Genomic DNA, 26,576 nt, shown 5'->3' with positions numbered 1-26,576 from the left:
CTCTAGTGTAAGATATGGACACTGAGATGAAGGGGAGCACTAAAACTCAAAGTTGACACCTCAGAACATGTCCAGATGGCCCAAAGACAGAAAGGAAAGGATTTAGAAAAGCTGTTTGAAGGGGGGGGGGGGGAAAGCAGTATAAAGCTGTGGGGGTGAAAATGAGACTGTATAAAGCCCTGGGTTACCTTTGCAATACGAAAAGAAAAAGCCTAAGACCAATACTTTGCAAGAAATAAGGAAAATGGGAGTAGGAAATTTAAGACAGAAAGTTCAGAATAAGCCTGAAGGTGGGTACATACCCACCTGGCACTTGAGAGGCAGGAGGATCAGAGGCTAAAAGTGAGCCTCAGCTATCAATTGAGTTCAAAACCAACCAGGGGCGAAAGAACCTGCCTTCGATAAACAACAAACAGAAAGTTCAGAAAAGAAAAGGAGCAAGCATGGAATTAAAAGGAGGCAATAAACCATGGATCAAGAGCTGGGTGTGGTGACACACGCTTGCAATCCCAGCACTTGGGAGGCAAAGGCAGACACATTTCTGTGAGTTTGAGGCCAGCATGGTCTACAAAGGGAATCCAGACAGCCAAGGATACACAAAGAAACCCTGTTTCAAAACAAACAAACAAACAAACAAACAAACAACCCCATGGATGAAGGAAGAGAGACAAGCAGCATTACTAGTAAAAGGAATGCAACTGAAATAGCTCAATATTAACAAGAATTGTTTGAAGTAATAAAAGGAAAGAAAGAAAAGGGAAGCCTCCAAGGATTTATGGTTAGGCTAGGCTAGACACACACACACACACACAGAGAGAGAGAGGGGGGGGGGGGAGGGAGGGAGGGGGGGGGAGGGAGAGAGAGAGAGAATACTTACTTCACACTTCCGTCTTGCTGTCAATTTTCACTTTCCTCCTACAACTATCCTAGTCTCTGTAGTGAAAGTTTTGCTTTCTTTTTAAACATAGAAATGATATGTGAATGTTTTTATCACAGATGTAGGATATGGGGCTGCTTCAGATTGTGCACAGCAGCTGACTACGAGTTGCCTTGTGCTCTAGCAGGGATGTGATTTGCCAGCTAAAGATAGTTTATTCGGAATTCTTCAAAAGGTAGATAAATGCCAGAGCCCCAAGAGGCATTACGGCTGCTGCTTTCCCCCTGCTCTTCCCCATTTGTTCCTGCTGCTGTTGCTGTTTGCTGTATTGCTGGTTGGAGATATCCTGGTGACAAAGATAAAATTTGCCCCAAGGAACTCAACAACTCTATTCAACAGGAAGAAGTCTAACAATATTGACGCCCCTCTTTGCACTTTCGTCTTCTTTCTCTCCCACCTAGTGTTAGAGGGTTGGAAGAAGCAGGGTGGGATAGGGAGGTAGGAAAAAAGTGTTGTAACCAGCTTAAAACTGTAGCTCCTCTGTTAACACCTACTTTCGTTTTTTAACATAACAGAAGCCATTTTTGTGTTTAAGTCTCCATGTTGATCATGAGGTGCCTGGGAGCTTGAAGAGCCTTGACTTACAACTCAATACTCGTTGAACATTCGGCTCGAAGGAATGACACACGGTCTACTTAAACAAAGCCACACCACCTGGCTATGCTTCTTTCTCCCGGAACAGTGGTCAACTGAAAAGTCCCCAAGCCTATCTATCAGCTTAAAACACTTTGTCTAGCTACCTAGATATGTTATGCTCAGAACAAGATGGATTCTTCTTGTGCTTAGCTAATCAAAATGATGTGATGCTGCCTCCCCCACTGCTTCCCTCCTGGTTGCCTGATTATCACTTGGTTATGGTTTTTCTTATTTAAAAAAAAGCCTGCCTTAGAAGCAGACCAGTGTCACAGTCTGGTTCCCTAATCCAGGCTGTGGCCCTGACCAGTCAGTTTTAGTTCAGTATTCAGTAAATTTTCATCAATCTGAGTCTGGTGTTCAAGTGGTCAGTGTGTGGCTACTCCTTAACCCATAACAAAAAGAAGCCAATAAAGTAGCCAAAGTCCAGCCACAAGTGGCCCCCAACATGGAACTGGGCAGAGTGGGAAATCTGATTTCTAATGCCATAGAGGAAACAGTAGGAAATGAAGCAATAAATATTTTGTTTCAAGACATCAGCGAAAGGTGGATTGCAACTGCTGCTGATAGGCTTTCTCCCACTTTGCTCCCAGAGGAGATTTTCTGTTGTTAGTTTTGGTTTGGTTTGGTTTTTTGTTTTTCCTTCTTCTTCTATATTCCATCTCAAAAAAAGGTTAGGAGAATGGCTGAGCAGTTTGAAAACTTGTGGGTAGAAATAAAGAAAGCTAAGAAACAAACAAACAAACAAAAATGAATGAGATGCAGGCAAATAAGAGCAGAACATAATTCTCTACATAGATTTTGCTGCAGACTCCAACGCCCATAGTTAAATATCAAGCACATAATTAAAACGATTTTTTTGAGACAGGGTCTCACTATACAGCCACAGCTGGCCTGGCACTCCCTCTATAGACCATGTTGGCCTCAAACTCACAAAGACCATCCTACCTCTGCCTTTTGGATACTGAAATTAGAGGTATACCTGATAAAAAGCCATTCTTAACAGAATACACACACACACACACACACACACACACACACACACACACACACACACACACACGAAACAGAGAGCTGAAAGATTCTAGGTCCTTTTAAATAACTGTAAAGGGGGAGGTGGAGATTAGCAAACTGAATGGAAGGAAAAGATAGCAAAAACAAGGCTGTCCAAAAGAATACAGCACATCTTAGGGGGTCAGGAGAATTCTAGGAAGTTCGGGTTTACAGGCTAAGGAAGATAGACTTGGAAAAGCAATCTAATGTAAGTGCACTCCTGGGTTCCCAGGTAAGAATAGTAAATTAAAGTTAGGTTTCAGAGCGCATCTATTTTTGGAATTACTGAGACAGACTTCAAATATCATACACTTCATGGCTTTGAAGTGTGTCATTCAGAGCTGGGGTGTAGCTCAGTAGTGGAACATTTGTGTAGCATGTGTGAGGCCTTGGGGTTTATCCCCAGCACCATAATGAAAAGTAATGAAATGCATAATTCAATGGTTTATAGTATATCCCCTGTGTAGTACAACTATTATGAAAATTTTTACATTTTCATCACCTCAACAAACACCCACATACACATTAGCAGTGGTTGTTCCCTATTTTCTCTCTTCTCCCCAGTCCTAGACAACCATTAATTTACCTCCTATTGCTGTAGACCATGCCTGACTTATTAATTACCATATCTGGTCATTTTTTTCAAATGGAATCATAGAGTGAAGAGCTTTCTATGCCTGGGTTCTTCTTACTCCACTATATGGATATACTGCATTTGAATACCCAATCATTAGTTGATAGTCGTATGGATGGGAGGTTATTTCCACACGGTTTTGTGACTATGAATAATGCTGTCAGGAACACTTGTATAGAGACACTTCTTTGTAAAGACATGTTCCTATCATTTGCTTATATAGCTATGAGTGGAACTGCTGGTCCTGTGATTGCTCTGTGATTGACACTCTGACAAGTCATAAACTGTTTTCCCAAGTTGTTTATCATTAGGTTCTCATAAAAGTTTTACCCTTTTACACTTTAGCTATCCTACAGAGGCATGGAGAGGTATATAGTTTTGATCAGAATTTCTTGCCTAACTAATAATATTCAGCATCATTTTCTGTGTCCATGGCCATCTGTATATTCTCTTTTAAAAAGTATTTAACTCAGGCAGGCATGGTGGTGCACGCCTTTAATCCCAGCACTCGGGGGGCGGAGGCAGGTGTATCTCTGTGAGTTCTAGGCCATCCTGGTCTACAAACGGATTCCAGGACAGCCAAGACTACACAGGGAAACCCTGTCTTGAAAAAAACAAAAAGAAAAGAATAAAAGCATTTAACTCAGATCCTTTAAAAACTGCATTACCTAAGCCAGGTACAGTGGCATACACCTTTAATCCCAGCACTCTGGAGGCAGAGGCAGGTGGATCATCCATGAGCTCGAGCCCAGCCTAGTCTACAAAGAGTCCAGGACAACCAGGGCTACACAGAGAAACCCTGTCTTGAAAAACAAACAAAAAAGCATTACCTGTCATTTTGCTACTGAGATATCCTTCATAAACCTAACATGCAAGTTTCATATATCTAGTTTAAAATATTTTTCTCATTACATATGGGTTTTCTTAAAGTTTTAATAATGTCCTTTAAGGTATATTTCAAAATTAGCACAAAGCCAATTTTTATTAAGGATATAAATAGTTTTTAATATATTTAATATTTCTTTAATATATACATATATGAATATAACAACATTTAATGAAGAAGCAGCCATAAATTTGAAAGACAGCATTACAACATTTACTCCTTCTTCTTCCTTCCTCCAAACCCTTCCATATACCCGCCTCCTTGCTGTCTTTCAAATTTTTTGGTCTTTCTTCATTACTTATTGTTACATTCATAAATGTATATGAATACACACATATATTCTGAAATAGAACCTGCTCCATCTGTATAATATCACTTGTGTGCATGTTTTCAGGGCTGACCTAAGGCAGAGGCACTGGACAACCAATTGATGTGCTCTTCCCTGGGGAAGAGTACTTCTGCTCTCAGAACTATGGCTGCCTGTAGCTCCTCGTGTATGCTGAGGGGTTAAGTCAGTGGAGCGCCTCCCCCAGGATCCCTTGTCCTCTGGGATGTCTATTATTGTTGTCCTCGCTCAGCTCATGCTTAGGAAGTCATATTAATGCGGCTTTATGGGAATAGCTTCAAACATTACTAGGAGACATAATCTCACAGTAAACTTTCTGATCCTCTCACTGTTACTAAAATCTTTCTGCCCCTCTTTAGCAATACTCTGAGCCTTAGGTGTGAGAATCACTTTGTAGATATTTATATTGTTGGGACTGGGCTCTGCACTCTGCATTTTGATTGGTTGTTGTTTTCTGTAATAGTCTCTGGTGCAAAGAGAAGTTTCTTTGATGAGTGGTGGGGACTCCATTCATTTGTGAATATAAAGACTACATTATTTGGCATGTAGTTAGAGATGCTGTTTTAGTAAGGTGTGGTTACAGATTCTCCTCCAAAATCCATGACTTCACTAGCCATGGGAAGTTGGCTACATTTCCAGTACCAGGTCTGATTTCCCTCTTACTGAGTGGGGTTTAAGTTCAATTAGAGAGCTGTTAGTTACTGCCGAGGTATGCACGCCACTGTTGCGTCCATAGGGTTATTGAGTCCCTCTGGTCATTGTTGTGATTCATAGATACAGCTGGGCAGGCCTGCTGGCTAGCTCCCTCTCTGAAAGCTGCATGGTGCTTTGTGGTACCCTGAGAGCTACTACTAGTCAGGGAGGGAGCTTCAGATGAGCTCCAGTGAAGGGTCCTCTAGGTTAGTGTCTGAAAGTGTGTGGTGTCTTCAGCAATAGGGACTCACCTTCCACCTCTAGGGACAAACAAGGGCAACAGCAATAACCTGAATGCTTTAGGAATTCCTAGGTCACGGTTTCTCTGTGTACCTTTGGCTGTCCTGTGTACCACGACTGCTGTTGGGGTTTTTGCTACACGGCTCTTAGAGGGAGCATTATCAGCCCAGACAAGAAAATTTCATTTAAACTATATATGCATATTTGTACATAGACTTAGCACACGGTGGATCATTAATACCCTCCAGCCATGTTTCTCCCATTTCCCCTATCAGATCACTTGCCCCCTTCTCTACTGCTCCATTATCTACCCAATCTCTGTTCTAATAATGATCCCTTTTTACTTTGCTGGCTTCTGCAGTTACTCAGGATATGTACTCACTTGAAGATTCGTAGCTAGGAACTTATGATGAGAGTGATCATTTGTCCTGCTGGGTCTGGGTTACCTTACTCAAGATGATCTTTTCTAGTTCCATCCGTTTACCAGCAAAGTTCATGATTTCATTTTTCTTTACAGCTTAATAACAGTCCACAGGCTATATGTTCCCCATTTCTATTATCCATTTGCCAACTGAAGGACACTTAGGTTGCTTCAGTTTTCTAACTATTGCAAATACAACAGCAGGAAGCATGGCTGTGCAGCTGTATGTGTAGTTTGCTGTCAAGTTTGGGGGCATATGTCAAGAAGTGGTGTTCCTGAGCCCTGTGCCGATTTGTTTTGAACTGGGAATCCTCCATACTGATTTCCATACTGGCTGCCCCAATTTGCAATCTCACTGACAATGAGTAAGTTTCCCTTTATCACCACTCACCTCCCCATCCCCTCCAGCATCTGTTGTCAGATGGTCCATTGATCTTTGGTAATTTGACTGGAGTAAGATAAACTCTTAGTTGTTTTGATTTGCATTTCCTTAATTACTAAGAACAATAAACAAATTTTGAGGGTTTTGTTGTTGTTGTTGTTGTGTTTGGGTTTTTTGAGACAGGGTCTCTCTGTGTTAGCCTTGGCTGTCCTAGACTCACTTTGTAGACCAGGCTGGCCTCGAACTCACAGCAATACGCCTGCCTCTGCCTCTTGAGTGCTGGAATTAAAGGCGTGTGCCACCACTTTTCTTAGTTACTTTTTTTTTCTTTTGAAAACTTCTTGCTCAAGTTGTAGGCCCACATTTTTTAATAGGTCATTTGTTTGCTTGTTTCTGACTCATTATTTTTTGAGTTCTTTATATATTCTGGACATTAGTACTGTCAGACTTATAACTGGCAAAGATTCTCTCCCATTTTGTGAGCTTGTCACGCAATTAACTAAAGTTTTAACTTTTGTGAAGTCCCGCTTGTCAACTGTTGGCTTAATTTAGGGAAAACTGGGTCTTATTCAGAAGATCTTTCCTCTACCTACATCCTATTGGTACTGCCTATGTTTTCTTCTGGCAGTTTCAGAGTTTCAGGTTTCACATTTAGGTGTCTGATCCATTTGGAGCCAGTTTTTGTACAGGTGATAAGATATGGGTCTAATTTCATTCTTCTGTGTGTGGGCACCAGTTTTCTGAGCATCATTCACAGATTATGTTAATCAAATATTAAATGGCAGGGGGGCTGGAGAGATGGCTCAGAGGTTAAGAGCACTGACTGCTCTTCCAGAGGTCCTGACTTCAATTCCCAGCAACCACATGGTTGTGAGATCTGATCTGATGCCATCTTCCATCCTGCAGGTGTATGTGTAAACAAAGCACTGTGTATACAATGAATAAATACATAAATATATAAATAAATAAATCTTTAAAAAATATATTAAATGGCTGAAGCTGCAGGTACTCATGCCTGAATCTTTGATTTTGTTCCACTGTTTACCTGTCTGTTTTTCTGCCAGCACTGCTTTGGTTTTATTACTATGGTTCTCTGATATATGTTAAGATCTGGAATGGTAATATCTCTAGCACTGTTCTGGTTTTTGTTTGCTTGCTTCCTCATGATTGTTTTGGCTATCCAGGGTCATTTGTGGTTCCATATGAAGTTTAGAATATATTTTTTTTTCTGTATCTGTAAAGAATGAAATGGGTATTTTACTGGAGTTGCACTGACTCTGTTTTTCATAAAATGATCCTTTTCATAGTGTTAATTCTACCTGTCCATGAGCACGGGGTGTCTTTCCATCTTCTACTGTCTTTCTTCAGAGTCTAAAGATTTTGCTGTAGAAGTCCTTCACTTCTTTGGTTCTGTTCATTCTTAGATATTTTCTTTTTTTGAGACTACTGTGACTGGGAGTGTGTTCATGATCTTTTTCTCTGTGTTTGCTGTTGGTATAAAGAAAAACTACTGAGGTGTATTGATTTGTGTAAGCTGATTCTGTATGCTGCAACACTGCTAAACTCTATTGGAGCATATGATTGGTTTCAACTGTTTAAAAAACTGTCTAGTAATTTCTAAGTGTTTTGTACTTAGCTCCTCTGACTCATGCTTTAGTTACTCTTGGGTGTGAGGGGTGTACCTGGGGTACCTGGAGTACACAGCAAGTACCCCCCACTGTTCTGCAAGGTCTTAGCACAGCTAATACGTGTCAGTGACCATGAAGATGAGAGTTTGTTCCTGGACTTGCAGCTGTTTCAGTGGCCATGTGTGGTGTTGTGTAGTACTGAGCTTACACTACTGTCCGCACACATCTACTTAGAAATGACTTTAAGCTGATGATTCATTTGATCCCCTTTCATTGTGGTAGCTACGTTCTAACTGTATTTTTTCTGATGGTTTCTTTGTAGTTTCCAATTTTCATGTATATTTAATATATATACACTATATAAAAACAGTCCAAGGCCAACCTGGGCCATATATTAGAGACCCTTGTATAAAAAACTAGCCCCTGCCCTGCCCCCAAATTTTAAAAAGAGCCAAATGACAAAAAGATATGAAAGGACACTCCTCTTTATCAGTAGTCAAAATATATGTATAATATATCCACAATGAAGCCACAATATATTACCACCAGAAACTGGAGATTAGTAATAAGACTAACAATAAAAACTATTGGTGAAATTCAGAACACAGATACCCACAAAACAATACTAGTGGAAAATAAATGGCTGTAACACAGGCTCTAGGGAAAAAAATGTTAGGAGTAGCTATTAAAACAATTTGCAGGAAAACAAAACAAAACAAAACACTTTGCTCAGCCCACCTTCACACTTAAAATCCACAACTGACCTGTATTTTAACTCTACATACTGAAGTGGTCTGCCCCTAGAGGCGTTGCAGGTGGGGCTGCTGTGCTGCAGATGCATCAGTAGGTGGCAGAGGAGAGAGGCCTTGTCTTCACTCAGTGTTCTGACCTATGAGCATCTGAATGATTAGCAGTCTACCATTCCCTGAAAAAAGCAAGCTTGAGACAATGGCTGGTGCAGCACCATGGGCCCCATGGGCTCCCAGGATAGGGAGCAAGCTGGAGACTAGAAGAACCCTGGGCCAGGGCAGAAGTGAGCCTGAGATGAGCACCAGTCCAGCACTGCACAGGCCTGGGGAAGTCGGCCATGCTTGAGATGACCCCCACACTTGGAGACCCTGGCTGGGCACCAGTAAGAGGAGCAACTAAGTGAGGAAGAGAAACAGAAGACTGAGCACAATGAAAAGAGGCAGAACTGCAGACTCGAGAGTAGTGAGAAACAGCCTGACGTGAGTAGCCAGTGATGCCACACAGGACAATGGTGGGATCCTGGCCTGTGTTGCCACTGGGGGCCAAGTCTGGGCCCATGGCCCTGCAACAGCAGGAGTATGTTACCACCAAAGGCCAGGTGGCTATGCCTGACCTGGGCTGCCACCTGGGGACATGTTAAATGTCTAAGGGCTGTGTAGAACAGGCCCACCCCGCATTTAGGCATGGTGGAAGAGTTGACCAGCCTGGGGACATGAGAGCAGGAGAGCTGATCTCACCCTGGCCAGTTGCAGTACTTAGGAGAGCAGACGCAGCACACTGTGGGAGTTACAGGTAAGGCAGCCTGAAGACACGAGAGTGGGAGAACTGTCTCCACCATTTACATGCCATGACGTAACATGGATGAAGGAGAAATGCGCCATCACCCTTTGGCACCTATGACAGGAAGGAGGTCTTGAGGTTATCAGAGCAGGAGAGCTGGCCCTGACCCTTACCTGCTGCAGCACTCAGAATGGGCACTGTATCTCACCTGGGCAGTATAGCAGCGCTGACCTTGAATTATGAAGACGCAGGTAAGCCACCCCAAGGACGTGAGTGTGAAAAGGCTGACACTGCCTGTTGCCTGCTGGGCAGTGGAGTAGATGAAGGAGAGATGCCCTTCTCCCATCCCTTGACATCTATGACAGGCAGAAGAGATGGTCCCAGGATCATGGAGCTAGCCCCAGGGTCATGAGAGTGGGAGAACTGGCCATGCCTCTCACAGGCTGCAGCACTCAGGAAAGCAGGTCCTGCACCTCACCTGGACAGCAGGGTAGAGCTGGCCCTGGTTGGGGGTGGGGGAAGGAGAGTTGCTGGGGAACCAGCTTAGATACTTCTCAGGACCAGATCTAGGGCTTTGAATTGGCCCACCCCAGCATCTATCCCATTGATGAACTGCTGGAAAGCATGAAGGGGCCAGTCCTATAGATCTAAAACTACAGGACCTTCATGACACAGGGTAACAACACAAGAAGACTCCCAGTGAGGTTCCAGGACTGACAGAGCAGCAGAACCCAGAAGCCTACTACCAGACCAACAAGTCATTGCAATGAATGTTTGCAGGTAAAGAAGTATAGACAAAAAGAGTATACTGTGGGGCATACGATAGCTCCTAAAACAAGAGTTTCTCTCCCATTCTACCCTTTCTCAACAGCACACATAGGAAAGCCTACGTAATAAAGACAAGAAGGAAAAATGAAGCTGGGTGCAGTGGCTCACACCTGTAATCCCAGCATTCAGGCAGGTAGAGGCAGGCAGATCACTGTGAGTTCAACGCCAGCCTGGTCTGCAGAGTGAGTCCAGGACAGTCAAGGCTACACAAAGAAACCTTGACTCGAAAGGAAAAAAAAAAAAAAAAAAAAAGAAAGAAAGAAAGAAAGAAAAGGAAAGGAAGGAAGGAAGGAAGGAAGGAAGGAAGGAAGAAAAAAGTAAAAAATGTACAAACTATGAAAAATAAAGCCGTCTTTGCAGGTAACAGGACTATCTATGAAGAAAATTCAATTCACACACACCCTACCACGAAAACAACAAGCACTTACACAACAGAGCTGAAGGAAACCCTGAAGCTACATGAGTGCCAATACGTGGCAGTACAGCTTTATTTCTATAAGTTGGTTCCAGAAAACTCAGAATACTAAAACTGTAGATGTTATAGATCCCTGGCTCACCTGACTCTCTCTGCAGGCCTGGCTGGCCTCCAACTCAAAGACACTTGCCTGTCTCTGTCTCCCACACGTTGGGATTAAAGGTGTGTGCCACCATACCCAGCTCTAATATCTACCTTAATAAAGTAAACAAAATTACAATTTAAAAAATCTATAGCAAAAAAATGAATTTAGGAAGACTTACCTAGCAGGGGGAATGTCTCTCCTACACAAATCAATCCTCAGCTTCTCTCCTACGTGTCTATAAATCTCCACAACAGCCGATATTGCAGCATTTCTCACCTGTTAAAGAAGTCAAGACATTTTAAAGAAATTTAGATGTGCCACATACTTCCTTTTAAGGGAACAATAAACTAGCACAACTCTAAGTTGTGTTTTTTGTTTGTTTGTTTGTTTTGTTTCTCCAAGACAGGGTTTCTCTGTATAGCCTTGGCTGTCCTAGGCTCCAACTCACAGTGATCCGCATGCTAATACTTCCCAAGTGCTAGGATTAAAGGCATGCGCTACCACCACCCAGCTTTTTTTTCCTTTAGTATTTATTTATTTATTATTTATATAGTACTCTGCCCGCATGTATGACTGCAGGCCAGAAGAGGGCACTCGATCTCATTATAGATAGTTGTGAGCCACCATGTGGTTACTGGGAATTGAACTCAGGACCTTTGGAAGAGCAGACAGTGCGCTTAACCTGAGTCATTTCCCTAGCCGCCGCGCGCCCCCCCCCCCCCCCCCGCCCGCCCAACACACACACACACGTTGGTTTTAATATCTTCAGTCCTTGAAGAAATTATAAGATACATTATTAATAAAAAGCCAAAACAAAGGTCTGTCAAGAAAGCTCTAGAAAACCCATGTGAAGAGGGTAAGACCTTAATGGTGGAACACTTGCCCAGCATATGTGAGACCTTAAGGCCAATCTTTACTACTATCAAAGGAAAAAAAAATAAGGTGGTGAATAGAAATCTGTGACTAAAAGCTATCAATTGGGATTTCAAAAAAGTGTAATTGCATTAACCTAAAGTACAGTTAATTAATTTTCTTAGAATAAAATTGTCTTTCAAAGGGCTGGAGAGATGGCTCAGTGGTTAAGAGAACTGTCTGCTTTTCCAGAGGTCCTGAGTTCAACTCCCAGCAACCACATGGTGGCTCACACCCATCTATAATGAGATCTGGTGCCCTGTGATCTGATGCTCTCTTCTGGCATGCAGATGTAGATGCAGATAGAACACTCATAAACATAAAAAAAAAATTTTTAATTGTCTTTGAAGAATGTGAGCTGAATTCAAAAAGATATTTTTACAACAGTATTTCTAAAAATTTTCAGATAGTCAAAAGGTAGAAAAACAAAACAAAACAAAAAATGCCCATTCTCCTATGACTGTATACACAAAATGTGATGCCTATGTGTTAATAAAAAACAAAAAACAAAACCATTCAACCTCAGAAAGAAGAGGTAAATTCTGATACATTTCGCAGCATGGATAGCTTGTGGACATCATACTAAATGGGATCAATCAAAAAGGACAAGTAGTCAAATTAGCGTGAAGAATGGTAGTTGCCAGCAGCTGGGGGAGAGAAGCAGGAAGTTGTCTCATGAGTACATAGACTGACTTCTGAAGAGGTAAAAGTTTTGCAGGTAAATTGTGATAAAAAAAAACACTGAAGGGTACTCTTAAAAATAGTTGCAATGGTAAATTTTATATTCTACATAAGAGGGGGGAAATGGGGCTTAAAGAGAACAATCTGAAAAACAACGCTTACTCTTTTTGCACAACTCACTGTCAAAGAACAACTAAGAGCCAGGTGTGTACACCTACAGTCCTAGCTTCCTGGGAGACTAAGGTAGGAAAAATCAATTGAGTTCAAGAACTTGAGGCTGGGTTGGGCAAGAGGAGGAGAACCTTTATCTATAAATAAAATAGATATTGGAGAGAAAAATGATAAGGACAGCTAGAACTTGTAAGAAGGAAAGGTCTTACTTGGTGTCACTCCAAATGCCCTAGCTAGTTCATAGGTAACTGCAGAAACAAAACAACTGACTCAGGGAAGGGATGACGTAGTGCAGACCCTTATCTACTGGCTAAAACACCCAGACAGGTAGAGAAAGACCATGGGCACAGAGGCCTTCCCTCTTAAACAGGGGTCTCAACACCAGCAATGGTTCTTGTATAAGCATGTTCAAGCATGTAGGCGGGTAACAGCCTAGTGTCACAGTTAACATAAAGTGGACTAGAGAGGGAACCCAGGATTCTCTTACTCTGTCAAACTCAAGTACTACCCATGACATTCCTTCTGTCTCTAATATCAGCCCAAGTACTGACAAGCAACTTATGCTCATTCCAAACAAACAAACTCTGATAGAAGAAGGGGAAGAGAAAGAGAAGGGGGCGGGGAGGCCAGTAGTCCTAGGTACTTGAGAAGATGGGGCAGGAAGATCACATGAACCCAGTAGATTATGACAAAACAGCCATACCCTCATTTAATTAAAATTTTTAAGGCATTTTTTTTTTTTACTACCCACCTTCTCTGTCTTTAGTGTTACAGCTTAAATAAGATAAGAGCACAGGAAAGGGCAGTGCCCTCCTGTCCCCAAACACCAATCAATGCTCGAAGGTAAATAATTTTTTTACCTGACTGTTAGAATCTCCAAATAAGATACACAAATGCGGCACCAACTTGCTGATGACGAGTGGTTGAGTCCCAAAGCTAAATATAATTTAAGAAAAAAACAAAAACAGAAAATTTGGATTCATTTAAATAGTGAACAAAATATCCTGATGCTTCCTTTTTTATTTTATTTTAGTATTTCAAGACAGGGTTTCTCTGTGTGGTTCTGACTGCCCTGGAACTCACTCTGTAGACCAGGCTAGCCTCATGCTCAGAGCTCCACTAGCCTCTACCTCATGCTGGGAGTAAAGGCATGCGCCACTATATTCTGCTTTCCTGCCAGATGTTATGGAGGTATTTTCTCAACTGAGCTTCCCTCCTTTCAGATGACTATTGTTTATATCAAGCTGACATAAAACTAATCAGGACAAATGCTGAAAATGAAGGTCAGAATATGATCTCACAGGGCAAAATACTCAACAGCAGTTTGACAACCCTGGCAGCTTATCAATTACTTAAGAATATCTAAGTTGAAGATGTACTTTTGAAATAATGTTTTTAAAAATGACACTGAGTCTCAATATATAGTAAAATAAGTAACAAGAGATATTTATGTTTACTAATATTTTGAAGTCTAGGTTAAATGCAAATGACGAGAGATAAACCTCAGAAACTGTGCTGATAAGACCTTGACCAGCACTTGCCAGCAGGAAGGAACCAAAGCAGTGGAAGAAGAGAAGTCACACCACAGAAAATGTCAAGTCTGGGCAATTATTCTAGAATAAGAACAAAAGTCCCCACTTATATTCCTTCTGCCTGCATCATGGCCCTGTGATACCTAAGCATCACAACTCTGCCCACTGCTAGTAGGTGTACTGTCCAGGGCCCTGGCCAAGTCCTGAGCAGTGCATAGTTGTAGCAGCCCCCACCCCACCAATGCCCCACCCAGCCTAGGGTCAACTGGTAAAAGGGATGTGAGGAAATGGCTTCAACATGTGACACAGCATTGAGTTCAGAATTTCTGGAGCAGATTCTAACATAAAAAAGATCCAAAGTTATCAGCATTATCAGGTCTATAACCACCAATTCTTGAGGAAGGATTGAGAGAAAGAAGGCTGTCTCAGTAACCACAGGACTTACATGTTTAAGGTTTCAATGAGACACAGACACACGCCTTCTCGAGATCGAAAGTTCTTGTGCTTGAAGCCAGAGGTCAGCTGCTCCCAGATGTACTATTGGGAAAATGAGTCGACACACATGATGCAGTCAGGTAACGCACGGGACAACTGTGAGTCTTCCTAACCTTACAACCAAGCCATCGGGTATCAGATGTGTTCCACAGATGGGATATTTTGCAAATTTTGGAATATTTGCATAACAGTAAGAAGCCTTGCTGCTAGGACACAAACCTAAGCTCAAGACTCATTCATATTTCATACTTACTTTACACATATAACCTGAGCATTATCTATATAATATTTTTAGTGCAGCTAAATTCTGACTGTCACCTGTCACATGGATCAGGTGTGGAATCTTCCACTTACAATACTAATGTTATATCAATGAACAAAAATTTTAGATCTTTCAGATCAGGGATGGTTCAACTTATATTTACAAGGTTTTGCTTGGTTTTTGTTTGTTTGTTTGTTTGTAGCCCCCTCTCATTTAATATCTGACCCACAATTTTGAGTATTTATTTACATACTTTTCACTTTAAATTTCAGTAATTATGAGGAAAATCACATCCCATACATAAGCATCTAAGCATTTCCAAGAGCACGGGTTTCTTCTATGCTAACAACGCTGCAACTGAAAGCACAATGGTCTAGGAAGCGCTCCATAAAAGCAAAACTCCCTACAACAGAGTGTCACATGGAATAATTGCAAACATTTTACAAGAGTAAAGCTTTTCTCATTTGAACAGGTCATTTTATGACTACATACTCTTTGGGGAAAGGAAAAATAAACTTACACCAATGATGTTAAAACAACTGTTTAGGAACAGTGTAATAAGGACTTCAACTGTATCTAAACATATAGTAAATTGCCCTTCTGCATTTAAGTGTGTTTTCTGTTGGGGGCGGTGCTTGCGCACTTACGAGAGAGGTAAGTGTGCGTATGTATGACTGGAGATGTGTGAGTGCAAGTCAGAGGATAACTTCTGGGGATCAAACTCTGAACTCAGGTCATCAGGCTTGTGAATTTTAAAAATGTTAAATAAGTCTGGGTAAATATATAGCTCAGTGACAGAACATTTGCCACTGAGATTTACAAGGCCTTGGGTTCTATTGCTACCACCACCATGCATGCATGCATGCATACATACAAACAAACATACATACATCTTACTTTGAAGAACCTATCTCAGGCAACTCAACTCCAAAACTCTTTTTTAGAAAAATGTTTACACCTAAGTCTAAAGATACACACAGATGTTATCTAAGAAACAACTTAAAATATAAATCAGTAAAGACTATGCACAAAACTTTTTAAAGGGTATTGTCATGAAGTATTAAATCCCTTCGAGTCAGTTTCCTTTTATAACTCAGTACTGTTGACGTATTAAACACATGTAACATTATAGTTTAAGCATCACATGATACCACTGTGCATATTATATTTAAGCTACCCTCTCAGCTGTGGTGTACATGTCAGCTTATCTTTACTCTTTCAAAATACTTCCACGCTATGGTTTGAGTGTGATTTTCCCCGCAAGGGCTTATGTGTCAGAGAGCTGGCCCTCAGTGCTAAGACAGAAAGGCCTGGGGGCTGGAGAGATGGTTCACTGGTTAAGAACAATTGCTGCTCTTGCAAAGAACATGAGTTCAGTTCCCAGTACCCACACAATGGCTCACAGCTGCTTTTGTAACTTCAACTCTGATTTTTCAAGTTACCTGCATACATGTGGTCTACATAAATATAAACACAAACACACACACACACACACACACACACACACACACACATTTGTAATGAAAGTACCTTTAAGAAACAGGACATAGTGAGTTGGCAAAGGGGGCGGGGCGGGGTGGGGGAAGCAGGTTACTATCTTGGCACTTAGTTCCTCAAAACGTGAAGGTGTTCCTACCACCATGGTTCCATCTTCCATGAGATAATGCTCCAAGGTGGAGCCCATGCCATAGCTGGAGCTGCATCCACAAAACTGACCTCCAAAACTATGAGGTAAATACATCTTCTTTTGTTACAGGCATCTAGCTAGCCTCAGACATTTTGTTGTAACCACATAAAAAGGCCAATGTGCTGCTAGTGTATGTGCATGTGCATTCATGTGTGGAGATAAAAGGAGGCAGACGACAAGCTTGTGTACTGTTCTTGTTGGTTTTGTAGTCACAAGTCTCTCACTGGCCTGGAACATGCCAAAGCAGGCTAAGCTAGATGAGCTAGCCAGCAGTCCTAGGATCTGCCTATTGCTGCCTCCCTATAACGGGATCACAGACACGGCTACCATGCCTAATTTTAAAAGAGAAAAGAAAAGAAAAAAGAAAAAGGCTTCTAGAGATCAAACTCCAGTTCTCTTATTGACAGCCTTGTACACAGTGCAATCAGTAAATTCCTTAAGGGCAAATTATTTCTCTTATATTCATAAAGCAGAAATTATCATAAGACATATGCTTTATATAATCAATAACTACCTATTAAAATAAAAGAATTTGTTTCTGAAAGAGTTGCAGAAATTAATATAACATTCAGTAGTTTTCAAAGTAAGATTTTCAGTATTTTATAATTTGCGGGTAAGAAAAACCAGAAAATGGTGAAGCACATTTATAACCAACCAACACACTGCCGAGTCACTCTCTGTATGTTTAAGACATACATAATAGAAAACAGAAAAGGTAAATGGAAAATAAAAAACTTACATACTGGCACTACATGATGCCAGAAGCCAGCCATGCAGGAGGAATGGCTGAGACATGCAGGAGAGCTTCCTGGAGACAGCCCACCGTTTCTGCATGGCTGCGGTGGATGTACCCAAGAGAGGCATGGCCCAGTGACTTTGTCCCAGGATTCCTTCTTGCTGCCTTTCCATGGCTGTCATTACTCTATTCCTTATATATCTGACATGGCAAAACTCCTCCCTGACTATGTTCTGGTGTAACTGCTTCACTCTGCTTGCAGAACCAATATGAGGATGTACCTCCCTGTAATAATGCTGTTTAGATGGCTTGACAATTTTATAATTCCTGATAATGATATTACAGGATTCTTGATTTGATTTAAATTATTTTAAACCCTTCTGCAGAATGGCAAAAACTACTAGGAACTCTGTGATTCTTCACTTGTCACTTGTCACTGACATATAAACTGTTCTAGGAAGAAGATAGGCTTGAGGCAGATTTACGACCAAAGCAAATTTTCCTCTAGGTCAAGTCTCAGTGCATACTAGGACTAAAAAAAAAAAAAAAAAAAAAAAAAAAAAAATTGCCTTAAAATTTCAATGAACTCATAGATAGCTGAAACATGATTAATTAGATGGAGTTGTAATGGAAAGACATGTAAACAGTAACCCAGCTGTAACCCCTTGGACTCTGTTAACCTTAAACCATGTCATGAAATACTGTTGCATGGAGACACAGATAAATAATGCTTAGATAGGCACAAGTTATCAGTAATCCTTATGTAACTACACTTTGTCTGTTTTTGTGATAACTGCTTTTATGACCATTTTTCTTCTGATATAAAGACTTTGTATTAAATGGTATATAAAGACTGAAAGCAAAGAAAAGAGTGTATGTGTTGTATGCTAGAGCCTCCTCATCAGAGCTTGCTCTACCCACCACCCACCAAATATGTGTTCTGTGTGATTGTCTATATGTATGCATGCATGTATTTTATCTGCATGTCTGTATGCACATTATGGTGTCTGTAGGAGCTCCCTTGTCTTGTCCATTGAACGTGTGTACGAATGTATACATGTCTGCATGTTTGTCTATATGTGTGTATGAGCTGATACAAGGGTAGCAGCCTAAGCAGCTAGCCAGGAATGGGATCCCCGAGGGCAGCTTGGTTTTCTTGCCATCTCACAAGGAGTTTAAAGGATCAGAGCCCCTCGCTGGCTACTAGATTCCTGCTCCAAGAAAAAGAGCCAGGAATTTTCCAGGGGCTTAGCAGCCTGCTTCAAATCAGCAGGCGGCATTAGCCAGAGAAAGCTCTGGCTGCAGGAAGTCAAAGGAGTTGGAATGGCTCAATCAGAAAGGTGTCAGAATTTCTGTATGAAGGTCCAAGGTTTAAGTCTCCCTTTTCTCCTTTCAATCTCCCCCACCAAGCCCCCCCCCCGAGACACACACACACACACACACACACACACACACATACACATATGAGTTTCTCACCAGTTGTAAAGTACTGGCCCCTAAAGAGTTAAGTTGCTTGTTGCTACAAGCAAAGGGTACTGATAGGTGCCATGAGCACCCAACCCCAGACACCAGGAGCAATTAGCCCCTGGCTCCTTACACCTTCAGTTTTTCCCCCCTGGACCCGCTAAAGCTGGACTTTGACATCATCTTAAATCTGAACTTCTTTAAAACATAAGCAACAATCCACTATTTAAAATTCCACTATTGGGCAGTGGTAGCACATGCCTTTAATTCCAGTACTTGGGAGGCAGAGGCAGGCAGATCTCTGTGAGTTCAAGGCCAGTTGGTCTACAAAGCGAGTCCAGGCCAGCCAGGGCTACACACAGAGAAATTTTGTCTCAGAACAAAAAAATAATAAACAAACAAACAAACAAGTACATAAGTAAATAAATCCACTATCCATGCTTCTTGAAAGTTTATTAGTTTGTTGTAGTTACTATCTATCTAGTTAGAAATTTTCATCCAAATGTAAGCCTACCATAGGTGGTGCCACCTCATCCATCAGCTTCAGTGTCAGATTCTGAGCTTCGTCCCGAACCTTGTCTTTGGCATCTCCCATTCTGTCTATTAAAGCTGTGGTAACTAATGGAGGAAGAATAATTATTTATAACTTAACTCCATCACAAAACATATTTTACAAAACTACAAATAGTAACTGTTTCCACAAATAATTATGAGAAGAAATTACTTTAAGTTCCTTAGTCATGAGTTCAAACAAAAATAATGAACAAATTTCAATGTAGTATGTGCAATCATATCCACTTAGAACAGAGTTCAAAACCAGGCAAACTCAGTATTATTCTATTTGGAGCTATGTATGTGGCCAAGATCCATAAATTAGCAGGTAAATGCTTCCCTCAAGGTTATGACAGGGGAGACTCTAGAAGAGTGAACAGGTATCCTCAGGAAGTATAGACAGGGATAGTCCAAGAACCTGGCAGGCTCAAGTTTTTTGACCCAGGCACAGTCAAAGGTCAGTTTTATATTATACTTCCAATTGCATGGTATGCATTCTTCTTGTAGGACATATTCCACATCTGACAAACAGAAACAAAAACATAGACCTAAACCTATAGTGTTTAAAGGGGGGAGGGGGGAGAGTAAGAGGAAATGAAATTTTAAAAGGGATACATTTATCTAGTTTACTTACAGAAGGTGTAATCAAGGGGGGAAAAAGCCTTCAAGCCAGGTGTGGAAGTACATGCTTTAATCCCAGCACTGGGGAGGCACAGGCAACAGGACTGAGAGTTCCAGGCCAGCCTGGATTATATAGAAGGAACCCGTCACAATAAAACAAAAAGCAGCCCTCGTAATTAAAATCATAACATGGGGCTGGAGAGATGGCTCAGTGGTTAACAGCACTGGCTGCTCTTCCTGGACCTGGGTTCGATCCCCAGCAACCACATGGCAGCTCAAAACCATTCAGAATTCCAGCTCCAAGAGATCAAATGCCCTTTTCTAGTCTCCATGGATATCAGGCATGTAGAGACATCCATAGATAGATACAATAAGATAGTAATAATAACAAACCAATATGAGTGCTGTTCATGCCTAGGAATAGGGCTCAGTGGTACAGTGCTAGCCAGGCAATGCAAGACCCTGGCTTCTATCCCAGCACCATTTAAATAAAATAAACACTGCAAATATGAGTCAGAGGGCACTGTGGAAATCTTTTTCATTTTGATTAGATGTATTATTAACAAGAATCACTCAATATCTGTAAGGCTGGCTATTACTAGAATCTGTTTCTTCTAAATCACAGAACATAAAAGTAAAAAATTAATTATTTCACTTAATCCTTAACAATACTATTAGACTAAAATACTACTAACAGTAAAACTAGAATCTGAGTAAATGCACAATGTGTGTGCATGCACACCTACACAAGTATGATGGCATCCACATAACATTAATGGGGGAAAGATTCTCTGTTCCTCAAAGGTAAATTTTAATTTCAAAAGAAAACTCAAATGTTGAATGAAAGAGGGGCTCATTTCAATACAAAAAAAAGTATTTTAGGCCACACCTATACCTGTAAACTCAGTACTTGGGATTGGGAGGTGGAGACAGGAGGATCACAAGTTCAAGGCAGCCCAGGCTACAGAATGAATTTAAGACAAGGCTAGCATCTATATAGTAAGGCTTTGTCTAAAAATTAACATAAAATTTTAGAGCCAGTTGATGTGGTTCGTGTCTATGGTTCTACACTTAGGAGACTGAGGCACAAAGACAGCCATGAGAAACGAGGCCAGTCAGGGCAACATAGTAAGTTCTGCTACAGAGTAAAATCTTGTCAAAAACAAAGCAAAGTAAAAGTAATCTTATAGAATATAAACATTATAAACCTTCAATAACTGTAATGCACAAGCTTGATATTGTATTAAACAAAAAATGATTTATTTTTATACTGAATATTTTTGTGCATGTATAAGTGCACACATGTGCGTGTATACATGTAAGCACTCGTGCTGTGACACACACAGATGGGAAGGCCAGAGAGCAACTTCATGAGGTCAGTTCTCTCCTTACACCTTCCCACGGGTTCCGGCAAATCAAGCTCATGTAAACAGGCTGGTGTGGCAAGCACGTTTACCTGCTGAGTCACCTCATTGGCTTTTAAATTCCTTTTCCACATATATTCTCTTAGAGACAAACAACAACATTTTCTTTAGTTATACTCAGATATTAATTATAGGAGACAGTAAATTTTTCTAAACCTCAAAGTTTCCTTGTTTACCCCTTAAGACTGGAGAGAAGATGAAGTAAACAGGAAAAAAGTATATCCGAAGCATTTGGACCTCAGCAAAATACACTAACGATCTGTCCACATTATGATCTGTGAGTCATGAATCACTACAGTGAGCTCTGTATCTTTAAAAGGCACCAGGAAAGAGACTTTTACTCTGTAAGCTCAGAGAATTAAAACCAATGTGTCAGTTTACCAGACTGCACTAGGAGCCAAGCCATGGTGGCGCACAACTTTAATCCCAGCACTCGGGAAGCAGAGGCAGAAATCTCCGTGAGGCCAGCTTGGTCTACAAAGCGAGAGCAGAACAGCCAACACTATACCAAGAAACCCTGTCTCAAAAAACAAAACTAAACAACCAGACTGCACTGAGAGAGGTGAAATACTGAAAACAGATAGTGGGTTTCATCACTTTTCAGTGACAGAGAGCAGGCCCTGCCATGATGACACGGGAGCAGGAGAGCTGGCCCTGCACCGAAGACACGGGAGTGAGAGAATGGGCCCTGATCCAGAGCTCTGAGTGAACCTCACCCCAACATCTACCCTATGTATGACCTGCTGGAACACATGAAGGGGGTGGAACTGCAGATTCAAAGATTAAGAATCTTCTTGACACATGGCAACAATGGGATATCTGACAGCAGTCCCAGTGAGGATCCAGTAACGATAGTGTAAATGACTCATAGCAATGAACATTTGAAAGTAAACATATGTGGACAAAGGCTATACTGTGTGATACACTACAGCTTCTGTGACAAGATTTTTGTTTGTCTGTTTGTTTTTTTTTTTTTTACTGGGGGGAGGAGAGGGATTTTGGTGCATGATGTGTAAATCATAGATATTCAATAAAATTAAAAAAAATTTTTTACAGTGCCGGGCATGGTGGCTCACATCTTTAATCCCAGTACTCAGAGAGGCAGAAGCAGGCAGATAGCTGTGAGTTCAAGGCCAGCTTGGCCTACAAAGTGAGTCCAGGACAGCCAAGGCTATTACACTGAGAAACCTCATCTCGAAAAACCAAAATGAAATAAAATAAAGGACAAAATTCTTTATTAAACTCAGTTACTGTCAAGTCAGAATTAAAGATTAGTATCAGTGTGAACAGGTTAGTTACATAAATATAACACTGAGTCCACAATATCTTTAGAACTGTATCTAATGCTCTAATGACTGAGCTAATGTGTAAATCTCTTTTTTGAACTAGAAATAAAATTGAACAGGACTCTCAATTTTTCTAGAACACCTTTTAACTTTTAATGTACAAAGCACTGGTACTCATATAAATTCACAAAGATGTTGCAGCATGCACAAGCCTACACGGGTTCAAGTAAGACAGGATCCCAGCACTAAGAAGAGAAAGTGGACAAGAAGCTATCTGCAACTGACACCTGCTTGTCAAGAAAATAAAATATTTTCTCCAATGAAATTTCACAGGATATATTAAGCAAACTTAAGGGCAGGCTCCATGCCCAACACAAAATGAACTAAATGGTATTTTTTTTTAGACTTTTTGTTTCATATTGATTTTTCTGAACTCTGTGTGTGTGTGTGTGTGTGTGTGTGTGTGTGTGTGTGTGTGTGTGTGTGTGTGTCTTACCGCTCTTCTGCTTGTGTAACAGTGTTTTCCAACTTTGTGTTTTTATGGGTTTGGAGTGTGTGTTTCTTGTAGTTTTTCTTTGAGTTTTTTGTTTTGTTTGTTTATTTGCTAAAGAGAGAGAGAGAAAGGTGGAGGAGTTGGGGAGGATCTTGGGAGAATGAGGGAGGTTTAAAGAACTGTTTATTAGGGTAGAATTTAATTCAATCCTCTCCTTTTGAGAGACTTTTTAATTTGTTTTATATGTGTTTATTTATTCTGTTTATGTATGGGGAGTTGAATATGTGTCATGGTATGTGCATGGCAGTCAGAGGACAACTTGAAGAAGTCAATTCTCTCTACCATGTGTGATCTGGGAATGGAACTCAGGTCACCAGGCTTGCTAGCAAGCACTTTTACCCACTGAGCCATTATATTGGTTCTCCAAAGAGTTAGGCAGTCTAGTTAAGACTTGTTATAGGATTAAACAAAAAAGCAAATTTGGGGTAGTACAGTTCTTGAGAGCATGCAGACATCCACCTACCCTCTAAGTCAGAAATATGTGATGATACTCTTTCACAGACATAGTCAATATTTTTAAAGGAAGTACCCAATAAATGGCAGCAAAAAGAAAACAAAAATCAAGATCGTTTTCCTCATCATACCACATAAGCACGCAAATAATAGCAAGTTCAGGTTTCTCAAAGGATCTTCAAAGTGAAAACAATGACACTAAGTCTGCAGAAAAGACTTAAAAGAATAAAACTGCACTCAGGAAGGCTGTACGCACAAATGAAAAGCATGAGCCAATGAAAACAGCTCAATGTAATTATAAAGTAGTTAACAGCAATGAACGATAAACAGCGAAAACCAGTCAAGTCCAGAGTATGATGAATTACTCTGAAAAGCTCCGAGATGCTGAAAGAGCAAAGATTTCAAGAGGAAGGAAGAGCACAGCACATACAAGTCATGGTACACCCAAACAAGTGAGCAGGCGAGCTAGAGCAGAGAACTCCCACTGACGAGTCTGCGGAAGAAGCTAACTGAGAAGGAGAGGCCACATGCATGGAAAAGAACTGGAATACCTAGACCATTCAACGTCAGCGACAGCTCCAGGCCATCGGGCTTCAGAATGAGCTGTCACTGGGCGCTGGCCCTGAAAAGTCAGCAGGACACACAATACCTGGAGTAACCCTTCAGCACGAACACTATGTGAACTGCAGTACTGCGGAGCTATCACCCTGGCAGGGTTCACAACCAGAGACACAAGAAATGCCAATAGTGGGCCAACTGCACTGCAGTAGCTCAACCCTGCCACACTGTATTCAACATTCTCAGTTATGAAGAACTAAAGAGATAGAAGGAATTATGAATTGGCATGTCCATGATTCAAGGCTCAGTTGGGAAGGTGCGCACTTATCGTGAACGAGGCCCTGAGGAGGGGACACATGCCTGTATTGTCCACAAGGGTCACATTTAAACTTCAAAGTCATTCTTGACAATATAGAGTTCAAGGCCAACCCAAGATACATAGTGAGTTCTAGGCCTGTCAGAGCTACAAACAGAAACCTTTATTTAAAATGGGGAGGGGCTTGGGGGGTAAAGCAAAGCTCCACAGGCCCAGACAAAAGGAAGCTGCAATACAACTTCAACCAATAGTTACAGATAACAGAGGACCAGGCACACCTTATCACCCAATTTCTCAAAGCCTCAAAGAATGGAACTTTTAAAATTCCCATTTATGCATTGAAATACATAAGCAAAATGTGTTTTCAAGGCATGTTTTTCAACATCTATGAATTTTAAGCAGAAGACTAATAGTAAAAATGTTATCTTCAGAAGCTATTAATACTAAGGCTAAGAACTAAAGTGAATATCAAGAAATGTATTGGAAAAATAACTGGAAAAGAAAAATGATAGAAAATTTAACACAATCTAGTGGCATAACCAAACATGAACAGTTGGCCACAAATATTTGAAAGCAAGTTTAATAACATGACAGGGTGAGGCATTAACTTAAACCACAGAAGAAAGTCACTAACATTCAAGGTTGAATTTCATAAGTTGCTATAAAATAGTACTGCACTTATTCATAAAGCATTCTAAAATGTGCACGTGTTTAGTCAAAGCCAAGCAGGCCACTCAGAGCAGCAGCGTACAGCAGCACAAGGACCATGAGCAAACAACATAATCGCTGCTCAGGATAAAGCAACAAACTGTGACACATTCACTTTGTTCAACCTGGTAACAAAAACTCATGGAACTGGAATGCAGCTCATCTTGATGTTGTGTGTTCAGTATTCAAGGCTCAGGCTCAGCACCAAAAAAGAGAAAACTTAGGGATGTATATTTCTTTCATTTTGTCGTAACTTATAAAAGATTGGCCTGGGCAGATTGAGAGAGAGAGAGAGAGAGAGAGAGAGAGAGAGAGAGAGAGAGAGAGAGAGAGAGAGAGAGAGTGTGTGTGTGTGTGTGTGTGTGTGTGTGTTTAAAGGTAAGGTAGCTTGCGTGGTGGCACACACCTTTAATATCAACACTTGAAAGATAATGCCAATAGGATCTCTATGAATTTGAGGCCAGCTTGGTTGACATAGTGAGTTCTAGGCTTGCCAAGGCCATACAGTAAGACCCTGTCTCAAAACAAACAAACAAACAAGCACAAAAAACAAACCCCACAGAATGTAAGTTACAAAAAGTTAGACACACTAAAGGAAATGAGTACATGGCAGAATTACCTATTTAAGAAGTTTTAACATTTTCTTGAGTGAACTAAAATGCTTAAAGTACTGTATCTCTCAGTTATACAAAATTTTATTTTTTAAAAACTTATTTTAATTTAATGTGCCTGTGTGTGAGTATATGCTATGGGTGTGCAACTACCCTCAATGGCCGAAAAGGGCATAGATCTTCTGGAGCTGGAGTTACAAACGGTTGTTAGCCACCTGCTGTGAGTGCTGAGAATCTAACTCCAGTCTTCTGAAGAATAAGTGCTTTTAACCACTGAACCCTCTCTCCAATCCCAAATCTACATTTTTTTTCTAAATTTACAAAAACTAATTCTGTTAAGAAAAACTACAAGTCAAAGTCACTCTATCAAACTCTACAATGAAACTTAAGGTCAACTTACCCATTGCTACGTAGGATTTAAATCGTGTTGACAATCTATCCACAAAGGCACTTAAAATCTCCAATCCTAATAATGATACCTACAAACAGAAAGAACGTTAATAAGTACAAATTACAGATGCATATTTCATCACTATATAATTCTTAACATACAGAAATTTTAACATATTACTAAGAGTTCTAGAAATCAGCTTTAGCTGGGTATAGTGACACAGGCCCTTAATTCACTACTCAGGAGGCAGAAACAGGAGGAGCTGTGTTTTCAAGGCCAGCCTGGTCTACAACATGAGTTCCAGACCAGCCAGGGGTACTTAGTGAGACCCTGGCACAAATTCATTGTGTGTGTATGTGTGTTTGTATGTATGTATGTATATATAACACACA

The 26,576-nt window shown here is 40.8% G+C and overlaps 1 protein-coding gene and 1 non-coding gene across 5 annotated transcripts in view; one reads left to right on the top strand and one right to left on the bottom strand.

The window, feature by feature from the left end:
- Clasp2 (cytoplasmic linker associated protein 2) overlaps positions 1–26,576 on the bottom strand; it is a 179,612-nt gene that overhangs the window by 134,702 nt on the left and 18,334 nt on the right. For all 4 annotated transcript variants that reach the window (XM_051140338.1, XM_051140335.1, XM_051140336.1 and 1 more), the window contains exons 2-6: positions 26,194–26,272; positions 19,226–19,329; positions 14,513–14,604; positions 13,396–13,471; positions 10,950–11,047 (exon numbers count right to left, since the gene is read on the bottom strand). In XM_051140338.1, the coding sequence (XP_050996295.1) occupies positions 10,950–11,047; positions 13,396–13,471; positions 14,513–14,604; positions 19,226–19,329; positions 26,194–26,272 (449 nt within the window). The remainder of the gene's footprint in view (positions 1–10,949; positions 11,048–13,395; positions 13,472–14,512; positions 14,605–19,225; positions 19,330–26,193; positions 26,273–26,576) is intronic.
- LOC127184514 (small nucleolar RNA SNORA17) lies at positions 8,647–8,776 on the top strand. Its single transcript, XR_007830152.1, has one exon. It is a non-coding gene; the product is annotated as a small nucleolar RNA SNORA17 (small nucleolar RNA).

This window comes from Acomys russatus, chromosome 32 (genome assembly GCF_903995435.1).
Source record: "Acomys russatus chromosome 32, mAcoRus1.1, whole genome shotgun sequence".
NCBI lineage: Eukaryota > Metazoa > Chordata > Mammalia > Rodentia > Muridae > Acomys > Acomys russatus.
This window is presented reverse-complemented; position numbering and strand designations above follow the sequence as displayed.